The sequence below is a fragment of the Pteronotus mesoamericanus genome, unplaced genomic scaffold (genome assembly GCF_021234165.1).
Source record: "Pteronotus mesoamericanus isolate MK-2021 breed Mesoamerican mustached bat unplaced genomic scaffold, CSHL_Meso_final contig_65, whole genome shotgun sequence".
NCBI lineage: Eukaryota > Metazoa > Chordata > Mammalia > Chiroptera > Mormoopidae > Pteronotus > Pteronotus mesoamericanus.
In genome coordinates this window covers 9,899,941-9,918,634 of record NW_026555228.1, presented here as the reverse complement: position 1 = coordinate 9,918,634, position 18,694 = coordinate 9,899,941, and the positions used below count along the sequence as shown (strand labels likewise).

The 18,694-nt window shown below is 36.5% G+C and overlaps 1 protein-coding gene across 4 annotated transcripts in view; it reads left to right on the top strand.

The window, feature by feature from the left end:
• Nucleotides 1-18,694, top strand: part of RPS6KA3 (ribosomal protein S6 kinase A3) — a 110,251-nt gene that overhangs the window by 28,747 nt on the left and 62,810 nt on the right. For all 4 annotated transcript variants that reach the window (XM_054581131.1, XM_054581132.1, XM_054581129.1 and 1 more), the window contains one exon: nucleotides 3,003-3,059. In XM_054581131.1, coding sequence (XP_054437106.1) covers nucleotides 3,003-3,059 — 57 coding nt within the window. The remainder of the gene's footprint in view (nucleotides 1-3,002; nucleotides 3,060-18,694) is intronic.

Genomic DNA, 18,694 nt, shown 5'->3' with positions numbered 1-18,694 from the left:
TTGATAGTGTTCAAACATAGATGAGAATGGGATAGAAAGAACTGAAGCATATGATGTATATTTGAAACAGAAGACCTTCAAGATCCCTTACCAATCCTAAACTTTTTTGGTTCTAAGATCAAAAGGACTTTATGGAGTCTTATTTTAGCCTCATGAATCTATCTCACCTTAATAATAGTCATTTGCATTGGTATAGCTCTTCACAGTTTATAAAGTGCTTTCTTATGAGTTAACTCAGTTTTCAACCTAACAATAAATAACCCATTGGGTAGGCAAGGCACGTATCCTCATTTGCACATATCCAAATAAAAGTAATAGGCTAGGAGAGAATCTGAATTGCCTCAAAACATGAAGCTTATAAGTGGCAGACCTAGGACTCTATCCCTGGTCCACCAATTCCAAGTTTAGTGCTATTTCAACTGTATCAGTTTGCCTTCAAAAGTAAGTTATAAGTTGTGATTCTTGCTTTGCACACATGAAAGCCGCAAGGAGCAGACAGTTCTCAAATTATATTCCAATGAGAAATATAAATGTAGCTCAAGTTAGACTAGGGATTCCAAAAGCCAAATAATAGGGGAGCTGTTGAATAAATTATTATAGTCTGTGTACAATTAATGAGAAAAATCTAGTTTGGGTTACTAGATGAATGATGGTAACATTCACTAAGATAGCAAACACAGAAGTAGCAGGTTGGTGGGCGACAGAGTGGGTGATTGAATTGAATTTTGGATGTAATTAAAATAGCTAACATCGATTGTTTACTAAGTGCCAGATACTGTGCTTAGAGTTTTATATCATTTATCTCATTTAGTCTTTACAATTCTCTGAAGATAAGACTTTAATTTTCACTTTCCATATGAAGAAACTAAAGCTCTAGATAGTTTAAATAATTTGTCTAAGCCTTCATAAGTAGTGCAAGAGCAGATATCTGATCTAAGTGCCTGACTCCGAAGCCAGTGTTCTTAAGAGCTAGTTTTAGGTTCATCTGGGGTGTCCAAGTAAAAATAACCAGTATTCAGTTGAAAAAATAGTTGTGGCTTTTAGGAGAAAGATGTATCCTAGAGTTGAGTCCTTAACATAGAAATGACCTCTGAAAGTGTCTTGGGAAAATAAAGATTTTATACCTGCCTCCCCCTTTTTTGCATTTCAGCACCATTTCTGTACTTCATAATATTGTACAGGCATTTCCTAACCTAGGAACATACTCTTGAGTATTTGAAAATGAAAGGTGCCCTATTTATGGGTTAGTAGCCTTGTGCCATGTTTATTAACCTTTCATCTCCAGCTTGGTGCCTAGAACATAGCATGAATAAAATTAAATAAATGGATGGATGGATGAATAAATAGGAATGGAGAGAGTAGAGAGAGGAATTAAAAATCAGGGCAGGTGTCTCATGTGGACTATAGGGTAAAATGGGTGGTTTACAGTTCATAGTGCTTCAAAGATGGTTAGCTTAGATTCTCGCACATTTGTTGAATTAAAAGTAGTCAAGGGAATTCACCTCTTTTTCCAGTGAGGAAACTAGAGAAGACACTATATGTTCCTGACTCTGGTTTTGTTTTATTTTGTTTTAAATTACACAGATAATACATATTCATTGAAGACACTATAGACACATTAGAAAATTAAAACAATCAAAAACAAACAAAATTTAAATTGTCTAAAATTCTACCACCCAGAGATAGCCACTGTTAACATTTTGGTGTATATGCTTCCAGAGTTTTTCCCATAGAAATATATACATTGAAACATGTATATATTTATCTAAAATGGGATCATTCAATCCATATTGTTTTGTAAACTGCTTTTTCACTTATTACATGCAACTGTCTTTTCATGTCAATAAATTTACATCTTTATCATCATTTTTAATGGCTGCATAGTATTCCATAATGTGGTTGTACCAAATATATTTAACTAGTTCTCTATTGGTAGGAATTTAGATTTCCAATTTGAAGTTCTTTTCGGAAAAAGTTATGGAGAGCGTTCTTGTATGTACCACTTTGCACACTTGTCCATTGTTTTAAAAAAATAAATTGAAGTGATAGGCCATTTCAAACTTTTATGTTTGTTTTTTTTAGATACAGACTCGTATTGCCTTCCTGAAAGGTTGAGCTGATTTACACTTTCCCCAGCAGTATATCCTGAGTATTCTTTTCCCCATATTAGCACTGGGTGTTATTTTCTCTGTAAATCATTACCAGTTTGAAAGGCAAAGGTATCTTTCAATTAAATGCATTTCCTTGATTAGTGCTAAGGCTGAACTCTTTTTTTCCTTTATTGCTCATTTCTGTTGAGGTCCATCGTTTTTTCTTACAGGTTTGTAAAACAAAGCTCTTTGTGTATTGAAGATACCAACCCTTTGTCATGTTGCTTTTATTTCCTTTTGTAATTAATTTTTATGTGTCTGGCAGAAGAAGTTTTAAACTTTTATGGATTCAAATGTCAATTTTTTCTTTATGATTTCCATCCTCCTTACCCCATAAGTATTATTCACCTATATTTTCTTCTAATACTTGTATAATTTTATCTTTGACATTTAAATGTTTAATCCATTTGGAATCTATTTTGATGTAGAGATCTGGCTTAATTTTCCCCTGAATTAAGTTGCCCTGATTAATTATCAGTGGAGTTGGAATTTAAAATGTGTTTTCCCATAGAAAGTATTGTAAATGAAGTTTGATACGATTTGAATAAGACCATTTGTAATGCATTTAACTATTAAAATAAACTCAAGGCCCCCCCCAAAAGGTAATTATCATTTATTATATCATTTCCATGGAAAGTGTTTTTATAGTTTAAAATAAACAATTTACATATTAACTTTTGAAGCACAGCTTATTTCAAATTGGCAACTGCATACTCATGGTGGTTCTGTACTTCGTTAGAACCCTTCAGGGGTGAAAATATTCTTGTATGAATTTGTTTTGTCTGCCTTCATTTAACTTTAACTGATGTGAATTCTGTTTTGGTAACTTTCTACTTGCTGTGCTTTTCGCAGAATGGACAGCAAATTATGGATGAACCTATGGGAGAGGAGGAGATTAATCCACAAACTGTAAGTGAAATATTGTATAATAAGAGATATAGATAAATCAGATACCATAAAATTTAAGTATTCTTACTTTTAAACTGAGTAAAATGATGATTTTTTGGTATTAGAAATTTGTTGATGCTTTCACATGAGTTTTACCAAAATACATTCTTGAATATGCCAGTGATGTTTTAAAAATCTGTTTGATAAGACAGATCTGTTTGATTTTAAGAGAATGAAAAAAAATTGCTTTTATATTGTTGCAAGTTTTTCATTAGTACCTTAAAAAAATTTTTTTTAAATATCAAACTAACCGTATTGTCAGAGGCAAGTTAATAAACTGCCTCCCCCTGCAAGATAACCATTGTTATTATTTTAGTTATTATTATTTAGTTATTATCAGCTCAGTTATTATTTTCTTTTTCTACTGTGCATAAGACAATTATTGTTGATGTTTACAAAATACATATATTCTGCAACTTATTTTCACTTAATGTCTTAACATCTTTTATGACAGAAAATGTAGATCTACATCTTTTAAATGGTCGTGTAATCAATTTTATGCATGTCCTATACTTAATGTAATCATCCCCTATTTATTTTTGTGAACTTGTGTTTCATTAGGATATAGTCTTAGAAAAGGATGTGCTGGAACAAAGGGTATGAACATTTAAATCTCAGTAGACAGTTCGAGATTGCCCTCCAAACCAAAAATTACTTCCAGTGTTGAATAGGGTATGGTCAAACTGGATATTATCAGAAATTGTTTTTAATTTGAGCCATTCTAAATAAATAATACTTTCTCATTTTAATTTACATCTTACTTGATTATTAGTGAAGTTGAGCATCCATGCATTATTGGCTTTTGTATTTTTGTATTTGTCAAACTTTCTTTGGGGTTACTTGTCTTCTTATGATCTGTATTAATCTCTGTATATATTCTGGATATTAACTCCATGTTTATAATGTATCTTGAAAATATTTTCTTCATATTTTTTAAGATTGATTATGTTGTATATGTACAGAAGTCTTCATTTTTAAGTCATTGGAACTGGCTTCTGGGTTTTATGTTTTGGTTAGAAAATTCTTCCCTGCACCAAGGTTATAAAAATATTCTCTTACATTTTCATCTACCACTTTTGTGGTTTTATTTTTTGCATTTAGATTTGTGATCTACTTGGAATTTTAGTACCTGTTGTGATGTAGAAGTCTAACCTTCCTTTCCAAACAAATAACCTGTTGTCCTAATCTCTATGTAACTGAATGAATAAATAAAACCCAACTGTTCCCACTCATTTGAGATCCTTCTTTTATCATATATAAAATTGCCATATACCCATGGTATTAGTTTCCTAGGGCTGCCCTAACAAAGTACCACAAACTGGGTGGTGTAAAACAATAGAAATTTGTTCTCTCACAGTCCAGAAGAGTAGACGTTTGAAATCAAGGTGTTGACAGAGCCATGCTCTCCCTGAAGACTCCAGGGGAGGTTTCCTTGCCTCTTCCAGCTTCTGGTGGGGCAGTCCTTGGCATTCCATGGCATGTAAACACATCACTCCAATCTCTACCTCCACTGTCAACATGGCATTCTCCCTGTGTGTTTCTGTGTTCAAAAGTTCCTCTTCTTATAGGGACACCAATCATTGCATTAAGGCCCACCCTACTCCAGTCTGACCTCATCTTAACAGAATTAGATCTGCAAAGACCCTGTTTTCAAATAAGATCATATTCACAGGTATCAGGGATTAGAACTTGAACGTACTTTTTTAACAGTTTTTTAAATTTTATTTGTCAGTTATAACTAACATACAAATCAGTTTCAGGTATATGGCATAGAGATTACACATTTATGTACCTTACGAAGAGGTCACCCCAGTAAATCTAGTACCCATGTGGGATCATGTAAAGCACAGCATAGGGAATATTGAACATACCTTTTTAGAGGACACAGTTCAACCTACAACACCCCTGAAGGCTTCAACTTCATATACAATTTCAGTTACTGTACTTTTATTATTATATGGCAAACCAAAACTTCCCACCTTTTTACTTTTCAAAATTGTAGTCTTGTACATCTTCCAGATACATTTTGCAATCAATTTATCAAGTACTCCTGAAAAATGTATTGGGATTTTTTAATCAGAATTACATTTAACTTACAGATGAACTTGAAGAAAATTATTTTAATAATATTGGGTCATCACATCTAAGGACATTGATTTACTCTGATATTCTTTTATAAACTTTATCAAAATTTTATGGTTTCTTACATGTAGTTTTGTCTTTCTTATTAAAATAATTCATGGATATTTTGTTACATTGTAAGTGGGATTTCTTTTCTCTATGTCTTCCATGTGGTTATTGCTAGTATATTAAAAAATTATGTTTCTATATGCTTTTTAACATCTTGGGAAAGGTAATTTTCCAGAAACCAAACAAGTTTTCATGAATATTATGTTAGTTATGGAGGAGTGAAATCATTGAACTGTTCTTAAAACCCTTTAATAGTTTTGTGTTCCCTTTAAATAAAGTCCAAACTGCAGTGTCACCTACCAGGCCCTGCATAATAAGGCCTTTGCATACAATTCTCCATATCCTCTCCAGCCACACACCTCTACCCTCTGCTGAAAGCCCAATCACTCAAATGTGTCAGGCTCTCTTTTGCCTCTGGGACTTCAGAGGCAATATGCCCTCTCCCAGAATTTTTTCCCCTTACCACCCCGCCCCATTTAATTCCTGATCATCCTTCAGATCCAAGTTTTGATATCATTTTAACTGAGACATCTTCCTGAAAACAACTGTCACTTCCATTTTCACCTTGAGTTCAGGGTTTTTCCTTTGTGTTGCCACAGCAGTCTATCCACACCCTAAATGGCAGCACCACACTAGATTCTGTTGCTTATTTATTTGTTTATATTTCCTACTAAACTGTGAGCTCCATGAGGCAGCGACCCTATCTGATTTATTCCTTATTTTACATCTAGCACCCCAATATGTGCTTGTTAATTAAATGAATGCATGAATTATGTTCTGGATAGCACAGGGACCTGGGCGTGGGGCCTTGTGCCCAAGGCTACCCTCACATTTGGTCTAGATTTCTGTACCTCCCAAACCATTTGAAGCACTTTACTTCATTAGTCTATAATATGCATTTATTAGCACTTAAGCAAACCTAAAAACAGCCAGCCCTGGCCGGCCTGAGCAGCGAAAGGTTGCCAGTTTGATTCCTAGCCAGGGCACCTACCTGGGTTGTGGGTCAGGTCCCTTAGTCAGGGGATGCGCGAGGCAACTGATCAATGTTTCTCTCCTTTTTCTCCCTCCTTCCCCTCTCTCTAAAAATAAATAATTGAAATCTTAAAAAAAAAAATCTGTAAGTGTTAATACTGATTTTTTTCTGCCACCAGCTATCTTTTTCCTTTATGTAACAATTCCTTTGGAAGGACGACCTTCAAATTTTTTATTCTCTCTAGTCTAAAATCAAAGCATTTTCCATTGCAATATTATTTGGCTCATCCTTTCCCTCAGAGTACTCACAGCATTAGTAACATGTACCTCTGGAAGAAAACTGCATTCCAGAGATAGGGTGAAAAGGTACAGGACTAAGACATTACCAGCAGAGCGGACGAACTTGTTGAACAGATTATAGACGTTAGGTTTAAGTATAAGGTAAAAGCCTAATATTTACTATTTCCTTAATGGTGTTAAAACCAAAAGATTTTCAAAATATATGTTAGCTTTATACTTTTAAATTATATTTGCCTTCAGTGTACACTTAAAAGTTTTCACTTTGTCAGTTACTGATAATTTAAATAGAGAAAGTTGAGATGTCACATTAGTTATCTATTTGATACATAATAGATTCTGCCAAATTTAGTAGATTGAAACAACATACACTTACTATCTCACGGTTTCTGGGGGCCAGGAATCTGTGCACATCTTAACTGGGTTCTTTGGATCAGAGTCTCTCACAGACTGCAGTTAAGCAGTTGGCCAGGGTAGGGTCTCATCTGAACCTTAACGTGAAGAAGGATCTCTTCCAAGCTGATATGTTTGTTGGCTCGGGTTCCCGGCCTGTAGAACCTAACAGATAATTGTATGTGTGGAACTTGTCACCTGGTAGGCTTTCTTGTATATTACGGCTGGTTTTCCATGGGCTAGAATGCAGAGTGTAATGGTTAGCCAGTTTTGACCATGACAAGACCACAGTATGGATGGAGAATAACAAGAGAGAAGAAACCTGGGTCTTTGAATGGCCTAATTATATAGTGACACCTCTTCACCCTCACCTACCCTCTTACCTATGGAGTGCTCCATGAGAGAAAAATAGGCACTTATTTTGTTTGAGTCATTGCATTTTGAGGTCTTTTTGTTACAGCAGTTTAGTCTGTAACTACATCTAATCATTAATCAATCAAGTAGTTAATGAATGTCTGTTGCGTGCCAAGAACTATGTTAGGTTGTTGGGGGCACAGAAGCATACAAGGAAAACTTTTAGTTTTAAAATGGCGAGATAAAGCTGTTTGTGTCCTCTTCTCTGGGAAATTATCACCCAAAACAATAAGGAGAATAAGAAACAGAAACGTGTTCTTTGAAATTAGAAGACTTCTGTTACTAAACCACAATATGTATATACAAAAAGCAGATAAAAAGAGTCATAACAAGAGGAAGTTATAGGACCTAACCGCTTTTAGAGGAGTATATCAGCAGGAAGCAAGCCTTATTCCCCACCCCCAAAGCCCCAGAAGAGCTTAAGAATGAGGTCACCAGGTACTACAGAAAGTGGAGATATGACACAGGGCTGAAAACAGATTGGTTGGATGTCTATATAAAGAACCTCCACTCTCTCCCATCTCCTACCCCTGGAAGAGACAGAAGGTAGAAAAAAAAAATGAACCAGAGAGGCTCCACACTTGGGAAACCCTAGGCATAGTAGGAAGTGGGGTGAGACACTGGGCTAGAAATAGGGAGATCAAACGAAATCTGCCTCCTGAATGGTGGAGGGGCCCCTGCGATGTCTCTTGACCATGTCCCCTGGTTTCTTTATGCAGCAGAACTCTTTTATTTTGGCTACATTTCCCCCTTCTTCTCACTTCATCCCTTCCTCTCTTTCCTTTATTCTTTACACTGCAGTCTGACTCCTTCCCATATCCTAGATCTACTTCTCCTCCATCTTTGGAATTTTAATGCTGTTTTCCTTTCTTCTGGCCTTCTAAAGGCTTGATCCTTTCTTGTCTTTATGTACCTGAACTAAAAACGTTTATTTCCTCCATGTATCTCATAAATATATAAGAAAATTTATGGAGTTAAATTGGTTCATTCCAGAATATAACATAATTATCAGCTTTCCCCATCTTCTTCCCCAGGAATGTTTGCATATTAATGCATACTTATGTCTAATTAGTTGAATTTCTCACCAATTAACTTGCTCTGGCCAATGTGTTGTTCTTTCCCTGCTGGAGAGTTGATTATTTTTATCCTTTATTTTGGTGGGGCTGCAGAGAGAGACTAGCAGAAAGTTGAACACTGTATATAGCACCTCAAGTCAAGATATTTTCCTGGGCTCCAGAATTTGCCATTCTTTGTCAGCTGGCCAGAGGGCTCCATGCTCTGTATGATCAATGCTGAAGCAATAGGGAGTCTTGACTGTTGAGGTTTCCATATTCATCTAAGAATCATTAAAGCAGTTTCTTGCGTAGTAGGAAATTTTTCTCTTAGCAGTTCTTGTACAAATGAAGATTCTTCTGGGGCTTGAATATTAAAGGAGATAAATAAATACTTAACACAAAGTAAGAGCCCAGTAAGTGTTAATTTTCTTGAACTCTTCCTTCCAGAGGCCAGTCCTGCTCTCTCAGACTATTCACAAGGGATAAAGTAGGCCCCTTAGAAATTAGGGTGGTATCTAGTGATTTTGTGGCGACAGTAGGCCTGGCCACAGACAAAATTGTGAAATGACTGGACTTCCTCTTAACTTGGTCCTTTGATCCTTCTGTTACCCTTATCAGTCTTTCTAATGACCATATATACATTAATTGGTCATAGCAACAGCTTTGTAAATATATATTACTATAGTCTTAAACACTATACATATCAACTCAGTCTTTGAACCTCTGTACCTCTTGTATTATAGTCATAGGCATGATTGTCAAGGATTGGAGAAAGCTTGTTTAAAAAGATAAAGTGAAGACAGATTATAGATGACCTTAAATGCCAGATTGAGGAGCAACACCCATAGGAAGGACACAGGCAGGAGTACACTGGCAGCGCCCCGTTCTTTTCAAGTCCCCTGAAGGTCATGATGGGCCTTTAGCAGTAGTATAATCCAGCATCCATGCATGCCGTTAGTCCAGCTACCATTCATAGAGTAACCCTAAGGCTGCAGTGATGTATGTGATGGTCTTCACACTATCCGGGGGATTTCACCAGTTTCCAGTTGTCCATGGTTTTCTCCTTTTCCTTGAAGATTCCCAGAACTGCCTTAAAACTTGCATTTGAAGATCCAAAATGATACTCATAGTTATGAGTCCAACACACACTTCCACACCTCTTACAGTCACCATGGCTCAAATACAATATAAACTACAGAAAGCGAAGCCCTAGCAGAGTTGACAATAGACTGAAGAACCCATTCAACACTGGAAAGTATGATAGAGTGCTCTTTGGCAGGGAACATTTGTGGAGTGGTACATTAACAGCACTTACTGACTGTGAAGAGCAGCGATTTTCAACTTTTTCATCTCATGACACACATCAATACTTATTACTAAAATTCTGCAGTGTACCAAAAAGTGCATTTTTTGCTGATCTGACAAAAAAAATAGGTATAATTTTGACTCATTCACACCAGACAGCTATTGTGTTAGCTGTTGTCATTTTTTAATTTGACAATGTAAGGGAAAAGAGGTCAGTGCCCCTGGTTAAATAGTCAGGTATTGCATGTTTTAAAAATTCTTGAGGAATACCAGTTGAAAACCACTGGTGTACAGTATTGTCTGTTCTAATTCTCATTGGCTGAGAGTATATTTTAGCACGCAGAGCATGGGAAAAATATACTTTAGAAGAATTAAGTATATACCACTAAGAAATTATTTTTGAGATAAGTAGCATTATAATTAGCAGTGTATAGTAGCATTAAATGGAGTGTGTAAGGTTTCCTTTTGTTTTAAGGTTTCCTTTTGTTTTGCCTTTCTTTCAGGCCTTTTTTTTTTTTTTTTAATTTCCTAGTGTCGTTTCCTTCATACCTTAGCACTTTTAAAAACATTTAAATCCCTTCCCATTTTTTTAAATCATGGCTTGCCTAAGTGATACGGTACCTCTGATCCAAAATTGCTTCTCCTCTGCTCTAGTCTACTTATCACAATACCCATTTTTTCAATTAAAGTGATCTAATCCATAATTGGAAAGAGAGCAAACTGATTTGATTAAGTTATGTTCAACTATGAATGTTTTATTGAGTCAACCTGAAATACTGGCATATTAAAAGTTATAACCCTTTTACCTAAATGAGTCTTTTAATTTAAGCCATTTTAGACAAACATGATTTAGTTAAAAAGAACATTGAGCTAAGCAGGGAAAAAAAATGTGTGGATAGGGAGATGAGCAATACCACCTAGGGGGTATTGCTACTTAACTGCAAAAGTCTACCTGGGACGTTGGTCTTGCTACCACCTCACCCTCTCTCCTTGCTCATGGGAGATATTGTGAGTGGAACATAACAAGCTTTCCCTTGAGACAGAGCCTTAGAAGCAACCCCTCTCAGTGCTCTCGGAAGCCACTACCTTTGGTTCAGGGTGATGATGATGAAACTTTTTTTCCAACTCTAATTTAAAACTTTAGTGCCTTAGCACTTTATAACATCATCTGCTGATGGATGTGTGCTAGAGGGTAATTCTCCTGTGCTTAAGTGAGTATCCTTTGGTGCCTGAAAAATTGAATGATCCATATAAAAAAATGTTCCCAAAGGAATTGATTAATAACATGTTAATTTTAAGTTTTTATAAAATTAGAAGGGTTCAGTCATCATGGAGTAATGAAGACGGTTTGGTAATTGGGTTTGACCAGGGTTGGGGTTTTGCCAGACAAATGTATGATATAAAACAGTGTTCAGAAATTCTGCTGTGGACCATCTACTGAGCTGTCTTCCTTCATGGTCTTATCAAAAGAAGGTTTAGCACTTCCTGGTTTCTGGCCTAAGTCAGCCACTGGCCATACATACGTGCTCCTTTCCCAGATAGAATTACGTGGTTATGCTTCTACCAACGTCACAGCCATTCCTACTTCCAAACTGTGTGAATTTGGGTAGCAGTTTCCTTACTTTTCTCTAAGCCTAAGTTTCTTCATCTGTAGTGTGGATGATAATACGAATCTCAATTGTGGTAAGAATTAACTGAAATAATTTCATGTAAAGTATGGTGCTTAGAATATAGTAGTATCTTAAATGATAATGTTAGAATTATACATGAAAGATAATATATTAAAAAATGAATTCAAATAAAGGAACTAAGGACTCAGTAAAAGAAGCTAGAAAAAGAACTACAAAGTAAACCTAAGAAAAGCAAGAGGAAGGAATTAAATATAAATTCCAAAATCAGTGAAATAGAAAACAGGAGAGAAAAACAAATGCACAGCATTAGGAAAGCAAAACAGGATATAACCACAGATAGGAAGGAGATTGAAACATCATAACAACTAAAATATTTACAGATGAAATGATACAATGTCTGGGATTTGCTTCAAAATAATTAAGTATGGGAATGGGGGGAAGTGAGTGTATGAAGCAGGATTGGACATGAGTTGATGGTTAAGCTGAGTACTGTGTACTTAAGAGTTTGTTATAGTGTTCTGTCTACTTCTAGATATGCTTGAAATTTTCGTTAAGTTTAATTTAAAGTAGAATACTAAGTGTAATCTTATACTAATATGAAAGTCTTGCTGAAATACGTTGTTTTGTAGGAAAATCTAAATGTTATCATTTAAGAGAGGATAGAAAAACTGAGTTATAACAACAGCAAGGGAGAAATTTAAGTTATTAAAGAATGAGCCCTCCCTCACAACTACAATGCCAGGCCCCAGTGATTTGGTAGGAGAGATGTTTGAAACTTTTAAGAAAAAGATCATTCCTGTGGCCTTTAAATTGTCCCAAAGCCTAGAGAAAACTTTCATTGTCTTCTAGTTTGTTCTATAAAGTTAACATAGGTCTAAAAATGAAAGTTAACACAGAAAAGCAGACTGCTAATTTATGAATATAGATGTAAAAATTCTAGAAAATTACAAATCAAATACAGACTTTTATTAAAACAATGGATTTCCCCAGAAATATAAACATATTAGGACATCTATTGATCTGTTATTAAATCACTAGATCAAAGCAGAAACACTAAGTGACTATATTAATAGATAATGAAAAGTCATTTTGTATGAATTGAAAATTCGTTCCTCTTTTAGTAAAGAGGAAATAATCTGACTTTAATATGATAAAACATGTCTAAAACCAAATAGTGACATCATATTTGAATGATTTAGTGAGTATATTCTCAGGTCAGGATCAAGGTAGCATTTATTACTGTTTGCTTTATGCTTCATAGACTATGAGAAATTTGAATTTTGTTTTGTGATGGGAGGCCACTGAAGAATTTGAGATAGGAGCACAACCCGGTCTGATTTCTGTTTTAAGATTATTCTGGCTTCCATGAAGAGAAGGGATTGCACAGGGAAAATTGGAAAGTGGGAAAACCAGTTAGATGGCACTAGATGATGAGGATTTGTACTGAGAGTAGCAGAGGAACTGGAAATAGATTTGATGTGTTAATTTCAGAGGTAAAATAAGTAAAATTTGTTGATGGATCAAATATGAAGGGAAGGAAATTAGATAAGAAAGGAAAGAGCCAAAAAGGACTTAGGGTTTGGAGGATTGGTATTGATGCCATTGCCTAAAATGGGGAAGATTAGTTTCCCATTACACTTTACATAAAATCCAAATCCAAACTTCTTGATAATCGATAAGGCCTTAGTTAATACGACCCCATCCTACCTCCCCATCTCCTTCTCTTTCTTCAGCGTTCACATTCTAAAGCCACTGAGGTCTTTCTTTTATGTTTTGAATTCATTAAGTTGATTCCTATCTCAGGCCTTTTGCATCTGCTGCTCTTTCTGTTTGAGGGCTGTAGTCCAAACTTTGTCTATAAAGGACTAGGTAGTAAATATTTTACTGGCTTTGTGAGCCATATGTTCTCTCTAGCAACTATTCAAGTCAGCAGTAGACACTGTAGGGCAAAAACAGCAGGAGCTCATATATAAACAGAGATGAACACGACCAGATTTGGCCCTTTCCTGGCCTGGCCTGGCTCTAGTTTGCCCCTGCCTGAGGTCTTAGTGTGATGCCCTCATTATTTAGGTTCTTCCAGGAGGATGAGTTGGCAAATAAGTTAGGATCAAAAAAAATTAGAATACTGCAAACTCTGCTTCTAGAAATGCAATTTAACTCCTAGAAATTATTTCTAAATGATTGTCAATGTCCTCAAAGGATGGGGACATCACAATAGTATAGAAGATCAAATACCCAACCAGAGGGGATTTGTACAGTAGAATCATCTGCAGTTGTGAATAATGCATTGAAGGTTATTTAATAGTACAGAACAGGAGTCAGCAAAGGAAACACAAAACCTGTCTCCTGTTTTTGTAAATGAAGTTTTATTGGAACACAGCCTCACCCATTCCTTTCTCCATGGCAGCAGCAGAGTTGACAGAGACCACATGGCCTGCAAAGCCGAAAACATTTACTGTCTGGCCCTTTGCAAAAAGAAGTGATAATGTATGTAGTATGGTCTAAATGTGTGCATGTGTATATACAGAAAAAGATTGGGGAAAAAAATACCCCAAAATAGTTATTTTCACTTTCTTGTTTTTTTTACCTTTTGTGTATCACTATTTTTTAAGTTTTCTGTAGTGCACATGCATAATTTTTTAAAATCTTCATCTGAGGACATGCTTACTGATTTTAGAGAGAGGGGTAGGGAGGGAGAGAGAGAGGAAAAGAAACTTTGATGTGAGAAACATCAACTGGTTGCCTCTCATAGGTGCCCCAACTGGGGACCAAACCCACAACTTAGCATGTGCCCTGATGGGGAATCGAACTTGTGACCTTTCAGTTTACAGGTCACTTTACAGGACAATGCTCCAACCAACTGAGGCATACCGGCTAGGGTGACATGCATAATTTTATAATAAATGTTACTCTCAATAATAAGGTAGATGAAACCAGTAAGGCACACAAATGAAGAAAAACTAGCTGAAAATTTTATTAAAATAAGATAAATTTTAACAGAGTTGGAGACAAGAAAACTATGAACAATAATATCTAGTTTTATGCATGCCACCCCATAAGTAATGTCCATTTCAGATTTCAGCATATGGTACTTATTTAGGCAGCCATTATTTTAGTTTCTTATGTGCCAAGTACTATGGGACTACAAAGGTAAATATCGTGCCTGTTCTGAAGGTTAATCTGGCAGGGGCAATAAGATGCGCTCAAATGGTAGTAAATGCTATATGCAATGTACCAAAAGACCTTAAGAGCTCTCATTCAGGTTAGGTGATAGCTAACACCCAAATAAAGCAGTTGCTTAGTTGTAACAAGATTATAAGGGAGCTAATCTTTCAACTTTGTTTATGGCGCCTTTTGGTTAGAGAAGTTTTTGAGTTTTATAATCAAATCTATATCAGTATTTTGCTTTATGGCTTCTGTATTTTCCAAATGGTAAGCCAAATGTCCTAACATTTCCCTCAGGAGTAAAGTATCACATTTTTTTGTCCTGTCACAGTGTTTATCTTTTATATAGCAGCACCATGCTGTTTTTAAAAATATATTTTATTGATTATGCTATTATACTTGTCCCAATTTTTCTCCCTTTGCCCCCCTCTGCCCGGTACCCCCCTTCCTTTTGCCACCCCTCCTCTTAGTTCATGTCCATGGGTCATGCATATGAGTTCTTTGGCTTCTCCATTTCTTACACTGTTCTTAACCTCCCTCTGTCTATTTTGTACCTACCAATTATGCTTCTTAATTCCTGCACCCTTTCCCCAATTCTCCCTCCCCCTCCCAGCTGATAAACCTCCAAATGATCTCCATATCTATGATTCTGTTCTTCTTCTGGTTGTTTGCTTAGTTTGTTTTTTTAGATTTAGTTGTTGATAGTTTTGAACTTCTTGCCATTTTAATGTTCATAGTTCTGATATTCTTCTTTTTCTTATATAGTCCCCTTTAACATTTCATGTAATAATGGCTGGGTGATGATGAACTCCTTTAGCTGTACCTTATCTTGGAAGCACTTTATCTGCCCTTTAATTCTAAATGATAGCTTTTCTGGATATAGTGATCTAGATTGTAGGTCCTTGCTTTTCATCCCTTGGAATACTTCTTGCCAGTCCCGTCTAGCCTGCAAGGTTTCTTCTGAAAAATCAGCTGACAGTGTTACGGGAACTCCTCTGTAGGTAACTCACTGCTTTTCTCTTGCTGCTTTTAAGATTCTCTCTTTAACTTTTGGAGTTTTAATTATGGTGTGCCTTGGTGTGGTCTTCTTTGGGTCCAGCTTGTTTGGGACTCTGTACTTCCTGGACTTGCATGTCTATTTCCATCACCAAATTAGGGAAGGTTTCTTTCATTATTTTTTCAAATAAGTTTTCAATTTCTTGCTCTTCCTCTTCTCCTTCTGGCACCCGTATCATTCGGATGTTGTGCGTTTAGAGATGTCCCAGAGACACCTTTTACTATCCTTTTTTTTTTCATTCATTTTTCTTATTGCTGTTCTGGTTGAATGCTTACTTCTTCCTTATGTTCCAGATTATTTATTTGAATCCCTGCTTCATCCCCTCTACTATTGGTTCCCTGTAGATTTTTCTTTATTTCATTTAATGTAGCCTTCATTTCTGCCTGGGTCTTTTTTATTTTGTTGCCATACTCAGGGAGGTCTTTGAGCATCCTAATTACCAGTGCTTTGAACTCTACATCTGATAGGTTGGTTTCCTCTGTTTTGTTTAGTTCTTTTTCTGGGGTTTTGTTCTGTTCTTTCATTTGGGCCGTATTTCTTTGTCTCCTCAATTTGGCAGCCTCTCTGTGTCTGTTTCTGTGTATTAGGTAGAGCTGCTTTGACTCCCTGTCTTCGTAGGGTGGCTTATTGTTGAAAAAGCACCTGTAAATTGTATGGGGTGGAGCCTTAGGTAATCACCAGGGCAGGGCAACCTGCTTCACTGCTTTGTGGCTGTGTGTGGGGAAGGTGCTCAGAGAAGGGACAATGACGCCGCCTGACTTCTGGAGGTTTGCCCAGCATTCGTCCTGTGCGATTAGCGCCCTTCCGGCTTTTGCCCTGGTGCTGAATTCCAGAGGGAGTGGTTCTGCATACCTTTTAAGTCTGTGCGGGCCTTTTAAGTGGAGTCTCCTGAGAATCCAGCAGTTTCTTCTGCCACCCCAACTGCCACTGGTTTTTACAGCCAGAAGTTAATAGGGATTTATCTTCCTGGTGCTGGAGCCCAGGGCTGTGCAGTCAGGCCTGAGTCTGGGACTGCTCGCGCCCAAGGTATCCCTCCTGATTTTTATCTACCACATGGGAATGTGGGACCACCCATTCTGCCACTGCCTCCTCTTGTGCCACACTGCATCCTCTGCACCTCTCCACCTGTCTCCACGTCTCCACTCCTCCTACCTGTCTGGATGAATGTGGCTTCTTTAAATCCTTGGTTGTCAGACTTCCGTACAGCTCAACTTTCTGACAGTTGTGGGTGTTTTGAGGTTTAGTTGTAATTCTTTCTGTGGCTGTGCAAGGTGAGGAATGTTCACCCTCACTTCTATCTTGACCGGAAGTCCCATGCTATTTTAATAAAGATATCATTTTAACTCAGGGAGACTGATTTCAGATTTTTCTCTCTGAAATACTGTTTCATTTTCATACTAAAAAAAGCACAATGCATAGCAAAATGTGACTTGTTAACCTGAGCATCAGCAGTCATTAAAGCCAATTTAGACTAATCCTTTAAATTCCAAAAAGGGTTATTTGGTTGCTCCTGTTCTTAAGTATTGCTTGAATAAAGTTGATGACCGCTCCATACAGAGACGCTCCTATTTTGTTTTGTACATCTTAATCTGTTGTGCAATAACTATGATGTTTGCTTCTCTGGACAGTCTTAGTCTCACTGCCCTTTTACAACATTGTAAGGAGCCTTAAGTAATTCTTTTTGGGAGATGAGAGGGTTCATGTTCTAATGGGAAACTTTCTAAGTAATGTACTTGCTAAAAAATTTAGGTTTGCATTTTTAGTCAAGAGAAGTACACAATTCCCCAGGCAGATTTCAAAGTTTTATTTTGGGTATTTATTTGGGTTCTATTTGATTCTATTATATTTACTTACATAAGATATTTTTTTTGCTTGAGAAAATATTCTACTTTTTTATTTATCATTATTTTTTTATTTCTCACCAGAGGATTTTTTCATTGCTCTTAAAAGGAAGGGAGAGAAACATCAGTTGGTTGCCTCCCTTAAATGCCCAGATCAGGAATACTATGCACCCGGACCAAGACTTGAACCCCCAACCTTTAAGTTATGGGACTATGCTCCAACCAACTGAGCAACACTGGTCAGGGGTTGAGAAAATTTCTTATTCTTAGCCTTCCATTAGGTCATTTATAGAACATTATAAAAATTTGATATAGCAGCAACATTTATATTGGGTTGGCCAAAAAGTCCATTACATTTTTTCCATAAAATAAAAGACACATTTTTCATTTTCATCAATAACATTATTGATTTGGATACTTTGAATATGTCGGCTATCTCCCGCTATTGACTTATAGTGGGTAGAGACCAGGGGTGCTGCTAAATATCTTCCAATGCATAATAAGACAGCCCCGTAGCAAAGAATTTTTTGGACTAAATGTCAGTAGTACCCAGAAACTTTGCAAACCAGTCTTGGCACATTCGGTCAGTCACAGCACCTTCTCCTTATACTGCACAAATCTTTTCTTGTGTTTCAGTTGCGTTTTCACCTTTCTTGAAATAAGCATAATCCACCGAAAATGTTGCTTATTTTCTTCTATCTTCAATATTAAAATGGCTGCACAAAAATTCACCACTTTTGATGTTTTTATAAATGCTCGCTGATATGAGAGCTGTCACAGTACAGTCTGACAAAATTGTTTCAAATGAAGTTAAAGACAACTAAGCACTACTAGAGCCTTTATACAGAAAAAACGTAATGGGCTTTTTGGCCAACCCAACAGAACATTGCCATAGAAATTTGATATAGCAGGAGAGCCCCTAGCCTTCATATGGTACCTGTAGCACCTAATGAGCACTCTAGAGTTTGCTCAATAAGGGAGTTCTGAACTGAGCTCCCATTATAGATAGCTGCATTGTCAAACACATGCCTACCTTGACCATTGCTCCTTCATCCAGAGAGTAAGTGGATTGTTCATGGTATTTTAAGAAGCTCTTCAGGTTTTGAAAATTTTGTAATTTTATTAAATTTGTATTGGCAATGTAGATTAATGCTTGAGGGTTTTGTTGGTTCCCTGTAGATGAAATGTACATTAAGTACCACATTTTCCCCACAGCTGTCAATGCTTCTGTCCTTTGGTTTTGTTTAAGCACCGCTACTTGGTATAATGTTCTGAA